Source organism: Molothrus aeneus, chromosome Z (genome assembly GCF_037042795.1).
Source record: "Molothrus aeneus isolate 106 chromosome Z, BPBGC_Maene_1.0, whole genome shotgun sequence".
NCBI lineage: Eukaryota > Metazoa > Chordata > Aves > Passeriformes > Icteridae > Molothrus > Molothrus aeneus.
Window position 1 is genome coordinate 8,782,309 of NC_089680.1, and position 24,041 is coordinate 8,806,349.

General features: G+C 41.9%; 1 protein-coding gene across 1 annotated transcript in view; it reads left to right on the forward strand.

Annotated features, from left to right (window-relative positions):
• The window catches only part of LOC136568967 (phospholipid-transporting ATPase FetA-like), an 83,006-nt gene that overhangs the window by 38,270 nt on the left and 20,695 nt on the right, over nt 1–24,041 (forward strand). The window contains exons 3-13 of the mRNA XM_066569213.1: nt 2,800–2,913; nt 5,016–5,114; nt 5,991–6,052; nt 7,597–7,669; nt 7,825–7,895; nt 9,029–9,111; nt 12,986–13,144; nt 13,843–13,931; nt 18,909–19,105; nt 20,215–20,423; nt 22,636–22,679. Of these exons, the coding sequence (XP_066425310.1) occupies nt 2,800–2,913; nt 5,016–5,114; nt 5,991–6,052; nt 7,597–7,669; nt 7,825–7,895; nt 9,029–9,111; nt 12,986–13,144; nt 13,843–13,931; nt 18,909–19,105; nt 20,215–20,423; nt 22,636–22,679 (1,200 nt within the window). The remainder of the gene's footprint in view (nt 1–2,799; nt 2,914–5,015; nt 5,115–5,990; nt 6,053–7,596; nt 7,670–7,824; nt 7,896–9,028; nt 9,112–12,985; nt 13,145–13,842; nt 13,932–18,908; nt 19,106–20,214; nt 20,424–22,635; nt 22,680–24,041) is intronic.

Genomic DNA, 24,041 nt, shown 5'->3' on the forward strand with positions numbered 1-24,041 from the left:
AAGAGACAGCTTCAGTGTGACCTAGCTGTGACCTTCCAGTAACTGAAGGGAGCCCATAAGAATGATGGAGAGGGACTTTTTACAAGGGCATGTAGCAGACAGGGCAAAGGAATGGCTTCAAACTGAGGGTGGGTTTAGATTAGATACTGGGAAGAAATTATTTACTGTAAGGGTGTTGAGGCCCAGAGAAGCTGTGGGTGCCCCATTCCTGGAAGTGTTCAAGGCCAGGCTGGAGCAACCTGGTCTGGTGGGAGGTGTTCCTGCCCATGGCAGGGATATTTGGAATGAGATGATCTTTAATACCCCTTCCAACCCAAACCATTCTATATTTCCATGATTATGTGATACCTTGCATAGTGCTTCAGCTCTATCTGTGATGTGAAAATGCAGAGTTTTGATTTGGAAAGGCTGAAGTTTTCTCTAGTTTGTCATTATAATTTGCTATTGCTATGCCTTTAGCCCCTGAGGTCCATGAACAAGTTATGTGTTTAATTAGATATATTTATAGTAATTACAAGTTCTTTTTTTCTGGTGATTAATTTTAATTATAGATTCTAGAAAAATGAGAAGATTCATGACAATACTCCCTGTCTTTATCCTCAGGTCTAAAGTGCCCTAGTGTCCCAAAAGACATTATGTACCCAACAATATAATGATCCTGACAACTATGGAGAAAATACTGACTATCCAGATTCCTGCAGTTAAGCATTTGGAAGTTGTTATGTCTGGGGTTTTTACCATGCCTAATGGCAATAGGAAATAAAATGAATGGCTGTGGTTCATTCAATGATTTTCCTGACGTAATTAATGGACAGAAATAGAAGGCAGGAATTGAAATAAACCACTCCCATTCTTTTCTTATTCCCTTCTGAGATTTTTGCAGGCAAAGATCTATAAACTTTATCTCAGTGTTTACTGAGTAGTTTTTCCCATGTTATATGCAACCCTCTGAAATCTGTTGACGCACAAAGGTCAAGTCCCCTGCATTTACTTTTTCCTGCAGCAACAATCTTCTGTTTTTCCTTTGAGTAATTGGTCACAATACTTGTCCTCAGAATAGTGGGCAGATTTCTTTATTTAGATCCAGCTTTTATTAAAAAATCTGCTAAGCTGTGTGCCTGATGGACACAGTCTTGTCAAGCAATTTAGTTCCTAGTATGCTGAGTTTGCAGAGGTTGCTGTTTTTCCATTGCTTCTGTTTCAGCAGTGTTCATGGCGCCTGTCCACAACACATACCCCACGGTTAAGGATTTTGAAATAAACCAAATTGAACTACATGTCATGGCATAGACAGAGTTAACCACACTTGCAGGTAGCTGCATTATACCACAAGACAGGCAATATTGTATATATGATGATCACTGATAAATATATTTTCTTGCTGGAGTCCAGTCAAGAGGAGGATTTGGCTAGCTCTTCTACAAAAGCTGTTTTAATTTCTGCCGTTTTAGAGATTTCCTCATTTGGCTTGTCCAAGGGATAAAACATGATTTTAATGCTGAAGAACATACGCTGTACTGTGTGTCTGAAGGTAGAGAAATCCAGTAACTGCCAAAAATGGAATAGCTTCCCCCACACATACCTTTCAGTGGTAACCTGAAATAATTGTTTTAGTGCTGGAAACATGCTGATGCATGTCAGTGTAGATGTCGAGATTTCCGATAATTGCAAGGATAAGAAGTGGGCTGTGATTCATACTTAGTAGCTTCTGTCCTCCCACCAGCTTACCAATATCTAAAGGCCATTACAAATACCACAATCACCATTTTCTCTCCTGTTGAACCAGCATATTTATTATGGAATTCAGGTGTGCTTCATGTCTGCCTCCTTGTGCTGTCACACTTTAAGTTCCCTGGAAGGGCATTGTCTGGAGAGCTTCTAGGGGGAAAAATTTAAGGTGTTCTCACAATAGGGGGGGATTCATCCTTCCAGAACTAAACCTGGACCTGTTAAACATCATATGAAAAGATGGTCTAGTACAACTGAAAACTAAAGGGACAGCAGCAGCTGGTAGGTGAGTAGGATGCATTGAACCTGTCTGGCTGGCGGCACATATTGGACCAGACTGGTCAATCACCTTTGGGGAAGAAAATACCCGGCTCTGCAATATCAGGCTTAGCTCTTTCTATGGTTTGCAAAAGACAGACTGGGGAGTAACTACTTCTTGTGCTGGAGGGGCCATCTGAAATTAGAAAAGGAAACTGGAAATAGGGAACAAAGCTGCAGCTCACTTACTGAAACAGTGAGTTCTTGTGTTAGTGACTGTTTGCACAGCACCACATCCAAGTGATTTTTGTGGAGTAGAAACAAGCCACCCGTTGAAGCTGCTGAGCTGAAAGTTTGCTGAATGAGATGAAAATGATAATAATAATGTCATATTCTGCTCCCGAGAGGATGTATACCTCCAGTAGGGTTGTCCAGCCAATGGGTATTTCAAAGCATCTGACAAAAAGCATCAGAAAAATTGCTGTCTTCTGGTTACAGTTCTCAATTTTCTTTGTGCACTGTGTAAGTAAGAAGACTGTTAATAAAGGGAAGATGTTGTAAGCAAAAACGTACAAGTTTATCTACCTGCAGCAGCACTGGCATAAGCCAAGCATCATGTTTTCACTCATTCCAAGAGGAATTCTCTGTTTATCCAGATTGGCATGATTGTGTGGGGGAAAAGGAAACACTTTTTGAGCTGTTGGGAACAATGCTATTGCTAAATATAAGCAAGTAAGACACAGTTGAAATGTGTTGTGCTGTAATTTTGTTTCCTGCTTTACCAATCCTTATTTTCATTTTTTTTCCCTACAGAACAATTCAATTAAAACATCGAAATACAATTTCTTCACTTTCCTGCCTCTCAACCTGTTTGAGCAGTTTCAGCGAATAGCCAATGCTTACTTCCTTTTCTTGCTGATTTTGCAGGTACGAAATCACTGTGCTGTTTCCAGCAGATTGTTCTCTGTTATCAAAGCCAGTCTATGTTTGGCAGGTGTAATGAAGTGCAAGCTATAGTCCTGGTGTGAATTAGCATCTTAGTAAAATCTTACAGTACATAGAAAGTAGGGCAGAAAAAAGCAATTTTCTCTTTTACCTTTGGATATGAGGGTTTGAACTAAATGAAGGAAAAAAGTTAATTAGTTTTCAACAAATTGTGCAACTTTTTCATGCCCTGCCCTACTATCCCTTTGTGTCTCCCTCTGAGTACTCCTGGCTGTCCTCAGATTTGCATTACTTATTCATCCTGTAGTGTAAAGCCAAGTTGTGTCCTACCCACAGATTTTAAGGTGAATTCCACAGGCAGTCACAAAGGAAAACAGCAAGAAGGACACCACATTTGCAACCTGTGGTGTTTCCCTGGGAAGGAAGGAGTTAACATCAGCAAGTCTCAAGGTTTTGGCTAGTTTGCATAAAGCTGGATATTGCTGCTCCCTTCTCCAGGGTGAGGGAGGTGCCCAGTATGGAGTGTGTCAGACCCTGGCAGCACTGTTGAGCCCTGTGGATTGCAATGGCATTGTGTTGCACTTTGCTCATCCCTGCTGCTAATGATACCCTGAAAGCTGAACGCACCGGATAAATTGATATCAGGATTTCTGCCCCTTTGCACCTTGATGTGTACTCTGCCATTGCTGACTCATATCAGAATGCACGTTATCAAAAGAAGGGTATAATTTTGATTATGTTTCAAGCTTAATGTTTTAAAGTTGATCATTTCACTGCACACAAATTTGCAAAATAATGTCTCAAATGCTTTTTTTTTTCCCAATTTCAGCAAAAAAAAAGCATAGGTGAAATGTGGTTAAGCCTTCAGCAAACCACATATGATCCTTTTTGCTTATTTTCAGGGAATGAATTTTTTAAATTACAGTGCATCTGTATTTTTCAAGACAAGGTTCCTTTTCAGCTGAGCTGAGAGCACATTTCCTGCGTTGTTGTACTGCACTCTAGCTGTTTGTCTGTCAAATTCATACTATTTCAAAGTATTTGCCTTAAATTATTCCACTGTGTGTTTTGCTAGGCCATCTAGGTTGACTATATATAAAAGCACACAGCTTTTTCTTTACATCAAGATAGCCTAAAGAGGGCAGGCATTAGTCTGCATATTCCTCACTCCATCCCTGTGGGACTGTTCCTGCATCAGGAGTGGATGTGATGGGCAGGCTGTGGGGCCTCTGTCTCCCCCTCCTTTGTACCAGACCAGTGGGACATGCATTTTCCAAGAGAGGTGAGAAGGCAGCAGTTGCAGCCTGTACAGCTGAGCAGGGCTATGGTGCCTGTAGGATCTGGACTATGACAGTGCATCAGTGTTAATTTCACAACGCACATGGAGTTGACAATTCCCAGATCCAAACTGAGTACTCTGAGTACTAATGCTGGTTTCACATTGCTTCCACCCCTAGTGCTGCACTTCTAGAGGAAGGGGAGAACTGTGTGGGGGTAAGACATCTCCCTCTGCTTGACTGACAGCCTAACTGAATCACCTTCAATTCTTTGGTCCTCTCACTGTTAAAGATGTAGGAAACAAAAGTGGCTGTGCCACTCTTGGGAGAGCAAGGTCAGCCCTGGCAACAGCTTGCATTGTCCATTGATGCAAAATTTACTTCAGCAAAATGTGAGAAGTTACTGAAACAAAGAACAGAAGCTTTTGAGGGCTCTGCACAGCTGGTTTTGCTCAGATATCCCTTGAGTTCCTCACAGCAGGCTTGCCCATGTCAGCACTTCCAAAGAAATACCCTGGGGATTTGGCAATCCTGATTCTGCAAACAATAATAAAGAGCAACCCACTACACTTTCTGACAGCTCCGTTTTTCTAACTTAAATTATAGCTTGTTTTGGTAGGAAAACATGGGTTCCCTGGCTCTCCCACCTTTGGACGGGGGCAGATCACATTTCAGGGATGGAGCTACATTTGTGTATTTATTCTGTATTCAGGTATCATAGAAAGATGTTGTCTGCGGCTTGATTAGGAAACAGTGATTTTCTGAACTGGCAGGAAATGTCTTAACTCAGATCTTTTCTTCCTACAGTTGATTCCTCAGATTTCCTCACTGGCCTGGTTTACAACAGTGGTGCCTCTGGTGCTGGTGCTGGCTGTATCAGGAGTCAAGGATGCCATTGATGATTTTGTAAGATCTGTATTTCTGATCTGTACTTTGGAGTTGGCCTGTGATCCTTCAGCACAGTAACTGAAATAAACTGCTTAAACTCAGCTGGTGGCAGACACTCACATGGGGTCTGAAATTAAGTCCCCAAAATCTATAGTTTGTTACTGAAACAGGAGCTAGAATTTCCAAATTGCTGAACAGCCCAGCAACTCCACTGACTTTCTCTGAAACTACTCAGCATGTCTGAAAATGTGATCACTCATAGATGTGTCTGGATGCAGGCACAGAAATCTTCTCTTAGGCTTCCACTTCGGAGAACTCATCCTCTGTCATCTAGTACAATTTAGGTGGAAAAAAAATTTGGTAGGAAGCAAGTGCTCAACCCACTTGTGATTTTTCAAACTTGGTCAGCTTTGGCCAAAGTCTGCTGCCATCAGAGCTAATAGTCAAAAGCCCAACTGACTTCACAGAGTGATGTTAGAGCTGAGTTTAACATCTGATTTTCTCTCATTATTAAAATGATTTTGATGTTCAATGGAGCAATGCCAGAACATCAGTGGCCACTTCCCGTATGAGAGAAGAGGAATGAATTTCTCTGGTGTTTACAGACTAAGGTGGGTGGGAGCAATGCCAGCTGAGTAAGAGCTGTGCTAATGTGACGTGTAATGCTCTACCCTCCTTCTTCTCTCCAAGTGCAAGCCTGGTTCCTCTTTGCAGTCTGGTTATGCTCTGTGTCACTGTCATAAACATGTGCTGGACACTGACTCAGTTGTGACCCTAATCTGCCTGACCCATTCAGGCAGCTGGGTGGAAACCCAAAATGTTAATGATCTGCCTACGGCTCCTGTGTGTTTGGTTTCCTGGAAATGCCTTTTAACCTTCTGATCCAATTTTCAGAATCGACACAAAAGCGACAAACACGTCAACAACCGCCCAGTCCAGGTCCTGATCAATGGCATGTAAGTCCTTTTTGCTGTAGTTCTCACAGGGAAAAGCATTCTATTAGTAAATATTTTTGATATTTTGTGTGTGTGCATGCACGATTCTCAAGGATCACTAAACAATTTAAAATTGAATTGTGTTTCACACCACTAGTTCATCATGCAGTTTTGGACTATGTGTCTGATTAATGAACCCTAGACACGGTACCAGAATCTGTGCAGACATTATGGCTGTGACCTTGTGCTTACAAAAACTTTCTCTGTTCCTGGTGTTTATGTTTAAGTAAGAATTTCAGAGTCATGCATTACTTTACTCCTTACCCCACAAGTAACATGCAAAGCTATCTTCTGGGTCCATTTAAACCCAAAGCACTTATTTTGCATTAAGCAAACCTAGGCATTATCAACAAGATATTTCAAATTAAGAAGCTGGAATATCTCCTTCATACATTTCATTATACTTTGAGTATGTGTAGCACTTCTGGCTTAGATGTACCCAAAACATTTCAGCTGCGTGCTTTGGACATTGTACTGCTAGTTCTTTCCTGCAGAAAAAATAGCAGAGGCTTTGGCTTTCGTGGCAGACAGATGTGCTTGCAGCTCCATGGAGTCCAACTATGCATAGGACACAGCTGTAGACAGCTGGGAGGTACTTTGTGAGTTTTTTCCACACTATAGATAGCAGTATGTTGTGTAAACTCCAACAGATTACCAAACAGTTAAGATTATAAGTGGAAACTGAAGAATAGGGACATAGTTTTTTGGGCTCTCTGCTAAGTAAGCCAGTTTCTTAGTTTACTGTGTATTAGTTACTGTGTCTAGGAAACAAATTTTGACACAGAAATTTTATAATGTTTTGCCTTTTTCAAAACCTGGAAACCACAGATCCTGTCCAGTTCTAACCAACACTGAATAAGCCAGGTCAAACTGAGCTCAAGCTTGAGCTCCCAGTCCTGTTTTGAGACTGATCTTTCTCACCTCTAGAATTTTCATATAGAGCTATCTTGGCTGTGTTGGTGCCTGCAGTTTAGCTGGCTTCCTGTGTGCACATCTGGCTTGGTGCTGTGAAGAACACTGCAGACATGGCTCAGACAGTCAAGTGCACAGCCAAAGCACCTGCATTGACCTTCCTGAAAACTGGCTACTCTTGCCCTTAGTACCACCCAGAAAACCTTAGACAATCTGCAGTTTTTCCAGATGAAGTCTTTCACACAAAGCAGAGAGGGTATTTTGAGGCAATGTGGCCCTTTAAGAAAAGGAAGGAAGGGAGTAGCCACTGCAGAGACAAGGACAAGGACAGTGTGCATGGACTGCACTGCTGTTTTGGGGGTTGGTCTCAACCCAGCATGGGTCAGCCCAAACAGTGCTTTTATTGATTTGTACTGCTTTTGTTTTGTACTATGGTGGTCCTCCAGGTTAGTTTGGATCAGGACACATCATGACAGGCCCTGCTCCCAAGTCCTGATGGCACCTACAGTCTGGCCCCAGGAGAAGAGCTAAGTTCCCCACTTTCCCAAGCGGCATTTGCTGTATGTGCTTACTTACTCGGGGTTTTCTTGCAGGTTAAAGGAGCAAAAATGGATGAATGTCCAAGTGGGGGATATAATAAAACTAGAAAACAACAACTTTGTGACAGTGAGTACCATTTGTCTCTATCCTGACCACAGCTAATCTCTGCCATTCTTATCACTCACAAGAAAATCAGTGGTAGTAACTGCAAGCAGCAGTGCTTCGCAATGCCTGCTGACTGTGTGAATTCATGCCAAGTCTGTCTGTCTATCTGTGCTCAGGCCGATCTCCTGTTGCTGTCGAGCAGTGAGCCACACAGCCTGACGTACATCGAGACAGCTGAGCTGGACGGGTAAGTGAGCCTGGCCCTGGTGTGCAGCCCCTGCCACCGCTGCAAAGCCACCATCCTGGGGACCCTGGGTGCTGCAGGCACACCTCCCCAGCTTTGGCAGCAAGAGTTTCATAGCATGTAGAATAAACCTTGGGTAGGTATCTTGAAATAAAGTCTTCTGGTGGATACTTTTGCTTCTTGAGTGTGAATGACATGTGAGGAGGGGACTTTACTTTTCAGTGAAAGCTCTTCTAACACTGAGAGTTAGTTAGACACATGTCCCTGCAATGTCCCCATCAGAAGCTGTTGCTTTTTTCTCCTCTAGTATTTTCCTTGAGACAGATTATCTGGGTGAAATAATCATAATGGATAACTCTGGTAATCTCCTTTGGTCTGCTGTAGAATAATATCAACGCAAGCACACAGCAAAGGCTTCCAAATGCTGCCCACTCCAGGACACAACTGGCTACAAAATCAGAGGGCTGCAACTTGTATTAATTTGAATAAACTGGAGCTGACTCATCTTTATGACCCAGTTTGCATTCCCTTTTCTGCTTTGCCCAGAACTAGCAACAGTCTAAGTGACTAAGCAAGACCAGAGATTCTAAGAAATTGTGTCTCTCCCAAGACCCTACAGACAGCCCTCTGGACTTTCCCCATCTGATTTCTGCTTAAAATGGGTTTGTAGTTTTCATATACACTAGTGCCACTTCTAAGAGGCCCTGAACTAATGCAGTATTCTTTCGACATTGCATTTCCAGCTCCTCAGCTAGCTAGTCCCAGGACTGAAGTAATCTTCCAGATCAGAATACCATGGGAGAAAAGATTCAGAGCTCTCATATATGCTTAGATGCCTTGGGTTTAAATGTGTCATGAGTGACAGGGTGGAGAGTGCGCTGCTCTGTGGTGAAATTAAGAAGACAGAGCCACTTCATCTTTGATACTATTCCTCAGAATTTCTCTGAATGCCTGTCAGTGCAACTGAAAAAGACAATCTGAACCCTTTGGCCAGGTGAAACAGATGTACAGTATCACAGTCCATCAGGTGGCTAAGGAAGAAAACTGTCCTCAAGAGCAGAAGTGATTTTCAAGGAGAGTTTTCAGTTCACATATGACTTTCAGTTCATGTTTTCTTCTTATGTTGTTCACCACAGTGAAACAAACCTGAAGGTGAAGCAGGCACTGACAGTCACTGCAGAGCTTGGAGAAGATCTTCAGAAGTTGACAGAGTTCAATGGTGAGTATAAATGGAAAATCCACTTTACAGATTATTTGCCCAAATTACAGAGAGTGGTTGGGACACTTCCTTCCAAGCTGTCCAATGCCCCCTGCTAGGTCTTCTCTGCAAACAATGCCAGCAAAACAGAACAGGCACTCTGCAGTCTGTACAACAGGTATCAACACCACCAGTAAAAGAAAAGGTCCCTCTTTGCTTGCAGGTCTTGGTGCCATGCATGGCTACAAGCTGACTCTGCCTTGGTGGCAATTCTTCTGGATGGACACTTTTCTTTTGTGTTAGTCTGCACAAGTTGAGACTACCCACCTTAAAAGCCAGCACAAGAGTTCACATAACTGCACAATAGAAACTGTTTTCCCAAAACCTTATGCTTACTTCTGATCTCAAAACATTTTCACACTGATGTAGCAATGCTGATGCACTGATTACATTTATCTTCTGATCAGTGGAACTTCCCAGACACCACACAGACCTGAGGATTAACTGTGCACACAGGACAGGTGACTCCTTCCCAGCCTAAAGCCTCACCCTGAAGCTGCTCGTTTTCTCTCTCAATGAAACAATAAAGACTGAGTTTTAAAATATCTAAAGCCAAGCAGAATAGATGGGCTTAACAAGAAGTGTGTCTTTTCTCAGCACTGTTTCCTGTACCAAATACAAGAAAGGACAGGATAGGATAGGATAGGATAGGATAGGATAGGATAGGATAGGATAGGATAGGATAGGAGAGGATAGGATAGGATAGGATAGGATAGGAGAGGATAGGATAGAACAGAGTAGAATAGAATAGAATAGAATAGAATAGAATAGAATAGAATAGAATAGAATAGAATAGAATAGAATAGAATAGAATGTTTTAATTGGAATGGATCTACAATGATCATCTTGTCCAACTGCCTGACCACTTCAGGGCTGACCAAAAATTAAAGTATTTTTAAGGTCACTGTCAAAATGCCTCTTAAACCTGACAGGCTGGGAGCATCAATCACCTCTCTAGGAAGCCTGTTCCAGTGAGTGGTGACCCTCTCAGTGAAGAAATGTTTCCTAAGAGGCCCAGTCTGAACCTCTTCTGGTAGAACTTCAAGCACTCCCATGTGTCCTGTCACTGGATACCAGAGAATACTTAGCAGCACATACAGAGAAAGGAGCTGTCAAACTCAGAATACTCCATCCTCACACATCATCTGTCTGTGGAGAGAAGATGAGGGAACAGACCAAGTGGTGTTAGTCACGTTCTGCAGTGCTCTGCTGGCTTAGATATGAGGTCAAGATTACAGGAGGAGTTACTATGGAAAGGGGTGGAATGAGTGCTGCTGTCCTTGGAACGCCTTAAAGATTGCAGGCTCTCAGGAAATACTTTTAGATATAGAGGAAAAATAATTTTAGAAAAAAAAGTTTTTGAAATAAGTAGATGATTCCAGGACAAGTGGTGGGGATGTGGCAGAGAGCATAGCTGAGGCTGTCTCTGGTAGAGTTCCTTTTGCCTTCTTTGTTGAGGTTTTATGCAATAATATGTGTGAGTTTTGCCAAGTATCAGCTCAGTAAATCAGGATTTGTTTGAAATTATCGCTGAGGTTCTGGGTGTTCTAGGTCTTGAGAAATATGTTTTTATGTGTACAGTTAGATGCTTAATGTTAATAATTGGAGTGGCATGCCTTAATTATTTTCCTGAGCAGGCTGAAGTGTCTATTAATTTGTAAGCAAAATCTTAATCTTAGATAATCTTTCAAGCATGCTTAGGGTGATGGTTATCTAAGGGCACAGTGTTCTTGGAAGTGCTTAATTAAAAAAAACATTTAAAAATATTTTGGGAAATTCAGAATTTTCTTATTGGATATTTATTTATTCTCTAAATCTCTATTTTACTTATGTTGTAAATAAAAGTGGCCTCTTCACAATACTTGAAATGAATAAAATGTTTCCCAGGATGATTTATATTTGACAGTGTACTGGGAAGAGTGCCTGGAATCAGACCCAGCCTTGCATTTCCCTTAGCAAACCTCAGTAGAAATATTTAAATATTTATGTAACTCTTTATCTAATTACTTTTTAAGACAGGAAGAGAGGACAGGGTTGTGCAGCTAATACAGGCACTCAGTGGAATGCTTAATGTGAGTTATGATGTTTGATGGTTCAGATAAGGAGGATCCTTGCAAAACACTGAATTTCTTTGTTTGATTTGGGGAACTGGGAGACCAGAAAGGCAACAATACTTTCCAGTTACCCTCTACTTATCACAGTTGACTTGGTAGTATTTAACTCTTTATGCTGAAATGTGTTGCAGGTTTCTTATTGCTGTTACTGGGTGAGGGGGACAGGAGGTGTCGTGCCTGGCTCTGGTGCCTTCTTGCAGAGCTACTGGGCTCAGTGCAGCTGCCCTGGGGGCACCTTTAGAGCTTCTCACTCTTTGGTGGTCAGTCTCATTTGGATGAATCCCTTCTGATCTCAAAATCAGCATGCCAGAAGCCCAGACCCACCTGCTTATGGGAAAGCAGATGTGGACACTCAGGGTGCTCACAGGAGCATTGTCCCACAGCAGGCACGGTGTTCCTGGTGGGAGAGCATGCCCTGGGTTTGCTTTGCATTGTGCTGTTTGAGGTTCCAGTGCAAAGACCCTGTTTCGTTTGTGCTTTTCAAGGTGTTTGTGAGGGTGGCAGTGAGATGGGCCTGGTTACTAGAGACTTTCAGAAACAATGGGGCACAGGTCTGGTCCTTGTTGGACTAACCAGATGATAAAATAGAAGAGCAGCACAGTTGTTGGTATGAATTCTCATGCCACATGTGTCACTGAATTTCCTAATTATTCAGTCTTTCATGTCTGATGGTTCGTCTGCCCTAGATTAGAGCTGCTTTTTTGATCATTTGCACAATGTTTGATTTTAAATCTATAGTGGTGAAGACGGTCATGACACTTAAAGCTGTACTTTTCTTCTGGACTCCTCTGGATTTTGTTTCCAGTCTCTTGAGCCTGGTGTGTAAATCTGAAAGCTAGAAGAAGCTAGAAGAACTGTACTCTCTGCAAATGCTAGTATTTTAGTAGGTATTTATAGCCTGTGATGAAAATAACTGCTGATTAAGTGAACAGACTGAACTCTTAGATTGCCTTTCAGTAAGGCATATTTGTATTTTCCAGTTCTCAATACATCCACAGGGCTCTGCTTTGAATCTTTAAATGTTGGGTGCAGCAATTGATTTAAATAGTCATTTTTATACTGACGTATCTGAACACATTTTATTACAAGAAATAAATATGAAGCGTGGAAATAGACACTCCAGTCACTTACAGTGTCTGCTCAGTGGCCAAAGAAGGTAGTGGTATCTTTTAATGCACTCCTGGGACTTGTGTTATAAGACATATAAAATTAAAAATCAGTGAACAAAGACACCTCAGTTAATTACTCTTCTGCAGCCTTTAGGCTATGATTCTATTCACTTGGGCTCCTGCAGTTGGAGGGAAAATGAAATAGGAAAAAAGGTGATGTCAGCACTTTTAGCTAAAGTTATCCAGTGACATCCTACCACTATGAACTTGCTGTGAATGGATTAAAAGTATGTTGCTGGTTCAACATTTCTTCTCACCCATATAGAAGCTGTGGAAACTTTGTTTTGTGCTCTACCAATAAAAAATTGCTGTGTTCAAAGAATTGGATAAATGCAGGTTCACTGTGGTCCCTTCAATTTGAGATGAATATGGGGAAGAAGCAACATCCCAGAACATCAGTAAATGTAAGATATAGAATGGGAATGACAGAGTTAGGAGTCAGCTGTAACTAGAGTGTGAAATATTGTTTCTCTGAGGAGCAGCTGGGAATGCAGTATTGATGACACCAGCTGAACCAAGATTTCCATTTTTGCTTTTACATTCTTTTCACAGGAGAAATCAGATGTGAGGCACCAAACAACAAACTGGATAAATTCACAGGAACTCTTACTCTTTGGGGAGAGAAATATGCCCTGGACAATGAGAAGATGTTGCTGAGGGGCTGTACTATCAGGAACACAGAGTGGTGCTTTGGGCTTGTTATTTATGCTGGTAGGTAAAAAACTGACATGCTGATTGCAAAGTCCAGCAGCACTAGGGTGGGGATACAGCACACCCAGCATGCACAAAGGAAGCAAGTATTTATGTTTCTACCAGGTACAAGAAGAAAAAACTTTCTTGTTTCAGAAATCCACTCAACAAAGTACATGAGGGGAGTTTTGATCAATATGACTAAGAAAGACTGTAACAATTAAATTTGGTTAAGAATTCTCACAAGTGTATTGAAATAAACACTCTGTATCATTTCTATATGATTTTCATCCACATTGGAATATCAGGGTCATCAATAATATTATTGATTAGATAGGTGCTTTTGATGAGCCTAGTCCTTCTATTGTTTCTATACTCTAGACATGTGAAATTATGCGTAATATGTCACCAATAACATAGCAATACCAAATATGCTGGGAAAAGTGATTAAATCTGAAAGAAAGGGTTGAATGTTAAAAGAGTTGAGTCAAAGTCCAGATTTAGTGGTTTTATGTGACTCTCTCCATATAATCTCAGACCAAATGACTTAAACTGTTTCTGCCCAAGTTTCCCACTAGCACTCCTAAACTGCGTGTACCTGACTTCATGAGAGCTGTGATGGTTATTTATGCTGAAAAGCACAGTGGGGCCTCAGAGGGAATCAGCTTTAGAACAGCTAAGCTTTATTACTAAAATTAACAAGTGTGCTTCATCTCCAGGGCCAGACACGAAACTGATGCAGAACAGCGGAAAAACAACTTTTAAGCGAACAAGCATCGATCGGCTCATGAATGTCCTTGTGCTGGTGGTAAGTCTGATTAATGTGTCTTCCTTTCTTCAGATGTGTTCATCATTTCCAGATGCTCCACCTCTCTGTCCACACAAATGGGGGAATATCAGAAGTGACTAAAGAAAAAAAGAAAAAGTACATCATAATTTATTAGCAGCCTGAGCTCTGCAGTGCCTCTGCCAGCCCATCTTGCAAAGCAAGGCCATTACATTGACAGAATTAAGGACTTTCCTTCTGAACTTGTCATTTACTCTGCTCTCCCTTTTCTCCTCTGCATTTTAGCATGAGAAATATTTTGAAGCCTACAAAGCCCTTTTTTCCTTCTGCTAATTTTATCATTTTCTATTTAAATAAATATTAGCAGTTCTCTCTCTTCCTCCCGATTTCTTGGCATCCCTGGTGATATCTGCACAGGACTTGGTAATTGAGTTTGCTAATTTACATGATGCCAGCCCCTGACTTAACACGTTAGGGTAAATTATTAGACATGGTCTCTTAATGCTCAGAAGCTGGTGTTTTAAGCAGCTGGGAAATTTGAGAATACTAATCTTCCATAGCAGGCACTGTTCTCAGATTGAAAAACAGATTGAATTTGAGGGTTAAGCTCATCAGTGGTTTTAACAAATGGCAAATACTTCCAGGCAGAAACAGTGATTTTTTCACAGACTTTCTCAAGACTTTACTGCTTGAGTTCAAAGCCACTCAGGGAAGGAAGACACACACTCTGACACTACTTTAATCAATGTTGCTTGAAGAAAAGGGCATTCACTTCAGATTTTATTTCCCCTTGAGTGCAAATTTGTCATGCTTTCCCATGCATGCTGCACCACCTTCAGTTTATGACACTGGGAGGGTCTGGTGGTCAGTGCTCACTGTTTCTGCTTCTTCCCTATTACTCTTGCTCTCCAGATCACCCTAGCAGCCAGCTGGGACAGGATCCATTCCCAGGCACTGGAACAAGCCCTGGGGGAGGCATCCAACAGAAGTCTGTGCATTACAGCAAGGCTGTCCTGAGCTCTCCCTGCCCTCTCTGGCTTCATGCCTCCTCAGGACAGGCACTTAGAGCACAAACATCTCCAGGGTGGCACCACCCGCCAACGTCCACATTTCATCTCAGCCTCTGTATTCCTGTTTTTTTTTTCCTTTGGATCCCAAAAGTCCTTTAAGTTAGCCTAGGGATGCCCAGAAATGCCACAGCACAGAGAGCCACTCCAGGGTTAACTTCAATTCTTCTTGAGGCCTTGCTCTGTTTGCAGTAAGGACATGCCCTTAATTTTAATACTCTTGCACCAATCTCTCCACACCAAGAAAAATCTTGGTTTATCAAGCTTACTTATCATCAGCTTGTCTCCCTCAGTATTTTTCTTCCCTTTCTCCCCTTAAGTGGAGAGGAAAACCAAACAAAGTTTGGGCCTCTTACATTCAAAATTTTTCAAGCATTTGAAGAATTTCACATTTTAATAGGTGTTCTGCTATGTTCTGGCTGGAGAGGAGAATGGACTGTGGAGGGATCCACAGGGCACAGAAACAGAGCAGAGGAAAACTGAACTGGGAATCTAGAATTTAATGTTCAATTAAGATTTGCTAAAATCTCCTTTCACAAGCCAAGGGTCCCACCCAGGACTTTCAATCTGTTTGGCCTCTCTTTATAAAAACAAATGAGATGAATTTACCTCCTGGCTCTGTTTTAAAAAAAAACTGCGCAAGTTGCAGCCGATTGCATCAGCCTCTGCCTGAGTTCTTGGGCGCTGGAGGAGCCAAGGGTGTGTTTGTCTCCTTTACACATTTTTAAGGAACCTAAAATTTTGGTGTCTAAGTAAAGCTCTGTCATACATTAAACACCAGACTCTTTGCACATCTAAGGGATGTGGCACTGGGTTTTTCCAGCTCACTGGGTGGTCGAAGGTTACAGAGTGTGGTCATAAAAACAGGCAGTATATTGTGCTCTTGATTTGGAGAATACAAAGCAGCCATGACTGACTATAAATAGGTAATTTAAATGTAGTGAAGCTTATTCCATGTTAATACTGGCAAAGTTATTTTGTGTTTGTTTGCCCATAAAACTTCCAGGCACAAAGCAGTGTTTAAGCAGGTTCGCCAAGGGAGTGCCTGTTAAATGTTGCCCTGGTCTGCCCCAACAAGGGTTAATCAGAAGCAAACCTTCCCAGATGGCAGTCATAGCTGTTTTGTCACATTTGGAGGTGTTTCTCATTGATCTGAGAGAGAAGTTAATGTTCCTCCACTGGGGATGCACTTGCCAGCTCCAGAAATGCTTTTTTCTCCAAAAGCTGCTTTTGAGCAGGCTAAGGGGAGCAAATTTTCAGAGAAAGAGAACTCTCACATTCATCTCTTATAAAGCTGACTGCTTCAAACCCCAGACCAGAACTCAAAGTACCAATCAAGAAACTGAAACTGTTTTAATTCACAGTCCAACAGTCAATGTTTGTCTTGAAGTCAAAAGTCACTTCCTCTTTACAAAACCCTTACCAAGAGAATCTTCAGCAGTCAGTGCATGGGCAGGAACCAGGGAGGGATGATGCTCATGCTGGAAAGCTCCATGAGCTTGCACAAGCAATGATTTTTCATGTAATTCTCTTCAGGGCTGTGGTTACAATTGCAGCACCCTGCACAGAGTTGTTTCTGTGCAGAGAAATTAATCTCAAGGGCTGCTTTTAATGGCTTGGTCCTTTCCCTTTGTTTCAGATCAAACAGAATGTTAGTGAGCCTTGTGCAAGCACAAGTGTTGCACAGGAGTGGGGTAGTGAGAGCATTGACATGCCCAGTACATAGAAAACAAAATGTGCATAAATCAAATGCAGCTATAGACAAGAGCTGCTGTGGTATAGAATCAGAGTGGTTTGAGTTGGAAGGGACCTTAAAAAACATCTTGTTCCAGCATCCCAGCCATGGGCAGGGACACCTTGGGAAAGTTCAGCTCCTGTCCTGCCCCACATATATTTCTATTGCTGAATCACACATTGAAATTCCTACAGGGACTGTGATATTCTGCAAATGGATAATTTTTAACCTCTGGGGCAGTGAGGTGGGTCATGCCTCTCAAATACTCTTAAGTCCTTATAATTACAATAGCACAGATTGAAGTATGTTTTAATTTCTGGTTCACAGAGGTTTAAAAACACTGCACCACATTCCTTACCAGCAAGCAATATTGTCTCCATTTCACAAGCTGAGCAACTTATTTGGCTTCGGACAATTAAATAGAAAAGCTACTGCTCATGTGTGAAATAAATGTGTCCCCTGAAACTCAGTCTGCCACCTTTTCTCACTGCAGTTCCCTTTTGTGGCTTTTTGATATTAAAACTTGAGTTGATCAGGCATGAACTTTTCACCAAGTGATTCATATTGCTCCACAGAAGTATCTTTCTTCCTCCCACAGATTACCTCAGCAGTACAAATATTAGCTTTACCATCAACGTTTCTATGTTTGTCCCTCAATTACTGTTTTTTAAAAAGGTTGATTACTGTTTTAATATGATTGTTGCTGTGTGGCCTTTACATAATGGTCCAACTTACTGATATTTCCTCCCTAATGATTATCCTTGCAAAAGAAGATTTTTAATTGCTCTTTTGTGCAGCCTGTTGACTCCATATCTTCACTTTTTTATTATTATATTGGTTGTTTTATGTCAAATGTTTGGAAAAGACCGTGCCAAAAGAATTATTTTCTCATCATTTGTTCAGGAAGGATGACAAGTTAACTGCAGTTTATATCCCCTACCATCACCATTTCTACCTTACAAATATTGTAATTATATTACCAGGATTCCAAGATGGTGGGTCTTCCCAGCTTTTAAGGCATTGTTAAAACCTAACTTTTTTAAAGGTTAAAAACTATCCTCTAAGCTTCCATCTTTGAATTAAATGGACTTGCTGCATTGAAAATGCTTATTAGCAGGTAGAGCCACACAGTGCTTTGTGTCAGTGGACATAATCTTCCTTTTTCATCTACCACAGGGCAGAAATCCTTCCTTTCTCCTTTGTCTTGGAAGGCTGTCTGTTAACACATTTGCTTTTCACACACCTGTTTATGACTTAAATTTTTTCTTTTCTTGATTCTTTATTACTGTTGAATATTCACAGTTCTGTAATTCTTTGCACTTTGTATTAATTTCTGTTAAATTTATTTCTTCCCGTTCTGTCTTCTTTTCCAAATAAATGTATTGCTACAGTCTTGTCCTTTTTGATCAAAAAATGCTTTTTCTTTGTAATGTTTTCATGTCTGTTAAATAGCGTTCCTGAGCAAGCCCCAATTTTCAGTAAGGTTTCCTAATTTGAAATTCACTTCCCAATTGCTGTTGCCCTGGTTACTTTAGGCTTCGGGAAACAGGCTTCTCTAAAGCCCAGGGATATGCATCACTGGTTGGTGTTGCTTTTTATTTGCTCAAAGGAAATGTAATCAAATTGTGAGGGCAAATGCTGAGGCAACCATTAGCTTTGAGAAAGCAATTAACTCTCCTCTAACCATCAGAATAATATCCAGTGCTAAATTCCAGACTGTATGCTGCTGGATTATACTTAGTAGTGTTTCAGATATTGTGAGGAAGACTGTGAGACATCTGGCAAATGGCCAGGTAAAGTCCTTCAGGCAATTTGTATTCCCAAGTGTGCAGCCAGATGTTTGAGGACCCTCAGCTCAGCTCTCCTCTAATGAGATTTGCTGTAGAGCAGGCTGCTGTAACCACCCTAGTTGAGATGTCTGCTTGGGATTTAAATCCCCAGCTGTTTGAGGACTTCTAATTCCAAGTTGCCAGACTCTGCACTGTGTAGCTTTGTCCTTGAGGTAAAAGTGTCATAATTTTGCTGGTTTTGCCTCTTCATCCCTAGGCACATTTTCCCATTATTTAGGCTATCCAACCCTATCCCATTAGGGTCTTCTGATTAACTGGTGCATAATAAATTCCTTGTTTCTAAAACGCAATACATTTTGTTTGGTTTTGATTTGTTTGGTTTGTTTTTCGATTTTTTTTTTTCCAGATCTTTGCATTTTTAGCACTGATGTGTCTCATCCTAGCCATTGGCAATGGTATCTGGGAGCATGATAAGGGCTACTACTTCCAGGTCTATCTGCCCTGGGCAGAGGGTGTCAACTCTGCCTCCTACTCTGGCTTCCTCATGTTCTGGTCATACGTGATCATTCTAAACACAGTGGTACCTATTTCACTCTACGTCAGGTACGTGCCAGAAGCTCCTGTCACTTTTGATCTTAGGAGAGATTTAGCTTTTGCCTTAACTGGGAGCAGCATTTTCCCTAAAACCTAACACAGCCCCATCATGGATGCTCCTACACAACCACAGTGATGCTTTTCCTGTTTCTGCTGCCTTCAGAAGGTTTTGTCAGGGTTGAAGTGGGGACAGCAGTGAGCCCTGGAAGAGGAGAGGATGATTTTGCAGCTAAAGGGGAGGTGTAGATGTGTAGGATGCTACAGGAGCAGGGCTGGAAGCCTGCCACCATTAGCATCTTGCTAACAGTGAATGAATGGCCTGTTCTTCGAGGTGGCCTCAGGACTGTGTGAGGATTGCCAGGTGAGTAGGTACAACCAGGTTCAAGTGCTTGGTGCTATGTGAGCAGCTGAGAGTGATCTTTCCTCCCAGACAATGCAGAGCTGTGTTGGTTATTGGTGATTGACAAATAAGAGTGACAGGTAGGCAGTGAGTCTGTGATGCTCTCAGAACTTGGGGCTGGGGTAGAGACTGCAAAGCCCTGTTCAGTTTATCATTGTAGCTACCTTCAGTCAGCTTTGCTACTGAGACTCTCTTTTGTGCTGGTAAACATGAGGAATGAATTCCGTTCCTATCCAGTATGTCACCCAGCAAGGTAAAAACTCATGTCATCTGCAAGCTGATGCCACTCTTTTGTTGTACTGAGTGGCACAGTGGCTCTCTTGGTGTGGAGCTCTCTGTGGTTGGAGACATGGCTGTGCTCATCCCGTGCCACTGGGCTCAACTCAGCCCACAGCTCTGCTGGAAACCACCTCCTGAAATGGCACTAACTGAAACCCACTGATCCTGCCTTGCTTCTCAGTCTGAAAACTGCTGAAATGTTCCAAGTACTTCTATAAAGTACTGCTTTATAATGAGTTTACTGTAAACTTAGCAGATCATTTCAGTGGGACTTGCTGCAGCATCCCTTACCACAGGCCACCTATGGACTGATGAGTTCAACCTGTCATTACCTTCAAAGTTGTCTTCTAACTGCAATTGATAATGGTGGTGCTGAAGATGAAGAGCTTGTCCCTTAAGCTAAGGAATATTCCATCACCTTTTGTTTCTGTTTCATCAGTGTGGAGATTATACGCTTGGGTAACAGTTTCTACATCGACTGGGACCGTAAGATGTATTACCCTCTGAATGACACGCCAGCTCAGGCCCGAACCACCACACTCAACGAAGAGCTGGGGCAGATCAAGTACATCTTCTCAGACAAAACAGGAACTCTCACCCAGAACATCATGTGTTTCAACAAGTGCTCCATCAATGGCAAATCCTATGGTATGTTTGTCTTACTCTCTGGGTTTTCCTCGCTGTGTGCCTCTACATCCACAGAGAATACATCTGATATCCAGAGCAGATTCCATGTAAGGAGCTGCAGTGATCAAGTGTAAGGCTACCCATCAGGGATATCTGGACAGCCTGATTGCATCATTTGCCATGTATTAATAATTGTTTCCTCTTTTTTCTCACTCTTTTATCTCCTTTTTCTGCCCCACTACTGCCCCAACACTATTCGCTTCACCTCATTTGTCCCAGATTTACATCATCTGTACTCAAATTTGTTGGTTTTTTTTTTTTTTTTCCTGATATCCCTAGTTAGGTAATCACAGCTTTTTATGGTATTATTGGCATGGCTAGCCAGGTATTGCTAACCTTGCAAAATATAACATGTGTATATATATATATATATATATATATACACAAGTTATATATGTATATATGTGTGTCTGTGTGTGTGTGTACATATGTGTATATATATATATACATATATATGTGTGTGTGTATATATATATATATATATATATATATATATATAATATATAATTCACATAACTCACTCCCTCCTTATCACTTATGAAATCAGCCGTCCCTCATGAGGCTCATCCGCAGATTTTGTCAGTTTCTCACCCTGTGTCTCTCAGCAATTTCTCATGTCATGAGCAGTGATTTTCCTCATCCTTTTCAGGTAGTTGGAGTAGTCAATGACCTAGTCTTTGTCTTTACACCTGACATTCTTCAGCTACCAGAAGAAAGAAAAGTTTGTAGCGAGTTGGAAAAAATGGGAAACATGAGTTGTTAGCTCTGTTAGATCCTAGAAGTTATTGATTTAAAAGGCTTGTTCATGCTATGGCCCCAGGCAGTTTTCTTCATACTGCTCAAGAGGTGCTAGCAGTTCGTTAACTGCCTAATTGATTAACATCACTAGATGCTCCAGAGAAATTAGCCACTGCTTATTTGTATATGGATGCTTGCTTTGCCTGTGTCAGACCTGCTGATGCACTAATGTACCAGAAAGTTTGCATCTTTTCTCGGTGCTATCAGCTGACCTAATAAGAGAAGATATTTCTTCCTATGAATCTGTGCATATGTGGAGACCACCTTATCTCAAACAGTGTTACTATGATATCTAACATTAAAACTGCTAATGAGGAGTTTGAAATCTCTTCTATCAAGTGCCCTTAGGTGACTTTTCTGAAGTGCATGTCACCACCAACATACATTCAGGGTAAGGGTTCAAGAAATGAATGGGAAATACATGCAAAGAAGGCAAACAATCTATTGCCTGTAGTTTTCTAAATGTTTAGCTTCCTCCTAGCACAGTACTTCTCTGCTACTCAGGGGCATTCTGGAAAGCAATGCCAGAAAGGATGATTTAGTTCTGCTCTCCTCTGGAGGCTTAAGGGAAGGAGGTGCACAAAAGCCTCTTGGCTATGGTTCCCAGGGAATCAGCTGATGCATGGATTCTCAGGAGAGGTGTTTATTGTGTGTCTTTTACACTCCTGGGGCCTTTATGAAGGCACACCAGCACTACAATTGACTTTGGTCACAGCTGAGGTTGCTGGTACAAACATGAGTCAATCATCCCTGTAATTCATTGAATTTTGATCTTGTTTCAATGAAGTGTTGGGACTGGCTGGCCTTGGGGCAGTCCAGACCTTCTCAGTGAAACTTTTCTCCAGGCAGAAGTTCTAATAATGTTTCTTGGAGATGACTTGTCTTCAATTCCTATGACCAGATCATCCATTCAGGGAGAATCAACAGAGCAGCCTTGCTACCTAGATGTGGGAAAAATGAGCTTTGAAAACTCCTTTTGTATGGGTGTCCAGGGACTGCTGCAAATAGTAGGATCCAGGAGCTGGATTTTGAAGGAGAAGACACAAGAGAAATCATTCCCTGGAAGCACTTTAATTTCCTGTCTAGCACTAGAAACCCTGTTCTCTCTGTGTTCAGCTCAAGACAAGTCTTCTTTACTCAAAAGCCAGTCACTTTTATGGCAACTGCCTAGTGTTTCAAGCATCTATCAGTCTCCAGATTTTATCATGTTGACATAGAAACTAATTGTTACGTGTCATCAGTCATCAGTGCCCATGTCAATGTACTGAAACTTTTAAAATAGGTTCTAACTTAGAAACACTTTACTCAATTTTGTGCCTCAGAGACTGCACTTACCCACAGTTTGTGGCTATAATTTAATCTTTCTTGTTTGCAGGTGATGTGTATGATATGTCTGGGCAAAGGATAGAAATAAATGAGGTAAGTGCTCAAGTGCTATTAGGATCTGTGCTTTCAGTGGACCTGGATAAGTATCAGTGGACAGAGCCCTGCACAGATTATGCTTTTGACCCTTCAAGAGTTGATGCTCTTGATGCTCAAACAGAGATGTGTGTTCCTCTGGATGTCAGAGAATTCCCAGAGTTAAGTTCCTTTGCAGTAATCCTGGGTTTAACCTGCAGATTGGGAACAGCCCGCTGTCCCCTCTGCTTCACCTGACATCCTGGCGCATGCACAACTTCTCTTGAACACTTGACTGTTGGTGTTTGTTGGAGATTTGGACATTGTGAATTTTATTAACCTTATCAGTTAATTAAAGCTTTAGTGAGGAATTAGTGAGTGCAGTTCACACCAATGGCAAGGTCACTGTCAAATTCCTCTGATGTCCGGACTTCAGAAAGTGTGAAAATGTGTCATTTTTACATTTATCTTTAGCCTCTGCCTGCAGGCACAAATGCACACATCTTCATTTCTGAAATGTCTGAAAGCTGCATGCAGTAATCCAAATAACAAACAGCAAGATGATGATGAAAATCCCACTCCTTATTCCAATGATTCATTTCCAATCCATTTAGAACTTAAATTGCCCACTGAAACAGGCTGTTTGTGCTGAGCACTGCGCCTCCAGCCTGCCCTCTCTCCATCAGCCTTGCTTGGTGACACACACTGGACTCCTGCCAGCTGTCCACCCCACCCTGCTGCTGGTGACACTCTCTGGAGCAGAGTCCTGCTGCCCGCAAACCCACGATGTTGCTGTGCCTGGACCTTGCTGCACAGACAAGTGTGGGAGGGGTCAGTCTGTGCTCTTGGACTGAGTGCTAAATGTCAGCGTGCAGAGGTCAAAAGGATGATTCCCATCCTGGAAACTCTGAGCTCATCAGGGATAGGGTGGGAGTCAGAATTGTCCGAGGCAGGCTTGGCAGTCCATTACTCCATGACACATCATGTGGTAAGCTTCTGGACATTTCTCCAGTGTGTTCCACTCTGCTTGGGGCTCCTTGTTTTTTGGCAAAATGGGTAGTGCCTGTGGGGTTTAACCTTTACTTCACCTGTCTGTCCTATTTTTTCCATATCAGAATTTTTTTCTGGCTTTGGGAGAACATGGTGAATAAGACAGACTTCTGAACTGTTTTAAACTGGGCTCCTGCATTCCACTATCACAGGCAGCTTTTGACATCATGAGCACGATGCTTTTAAGCAGGCATGTGTTGAAGGCAGGCACTTCTTTGCTGTAGGTATCCACTGGCAGGGCTCCTGTTGGAGCATTAGCTGCCGCTCAGAGAGGCATTTTAGCTAATTGGTTCTTGGCCTAAGTGCTGCTCTGAAAGGCACATCTAGTGCCTG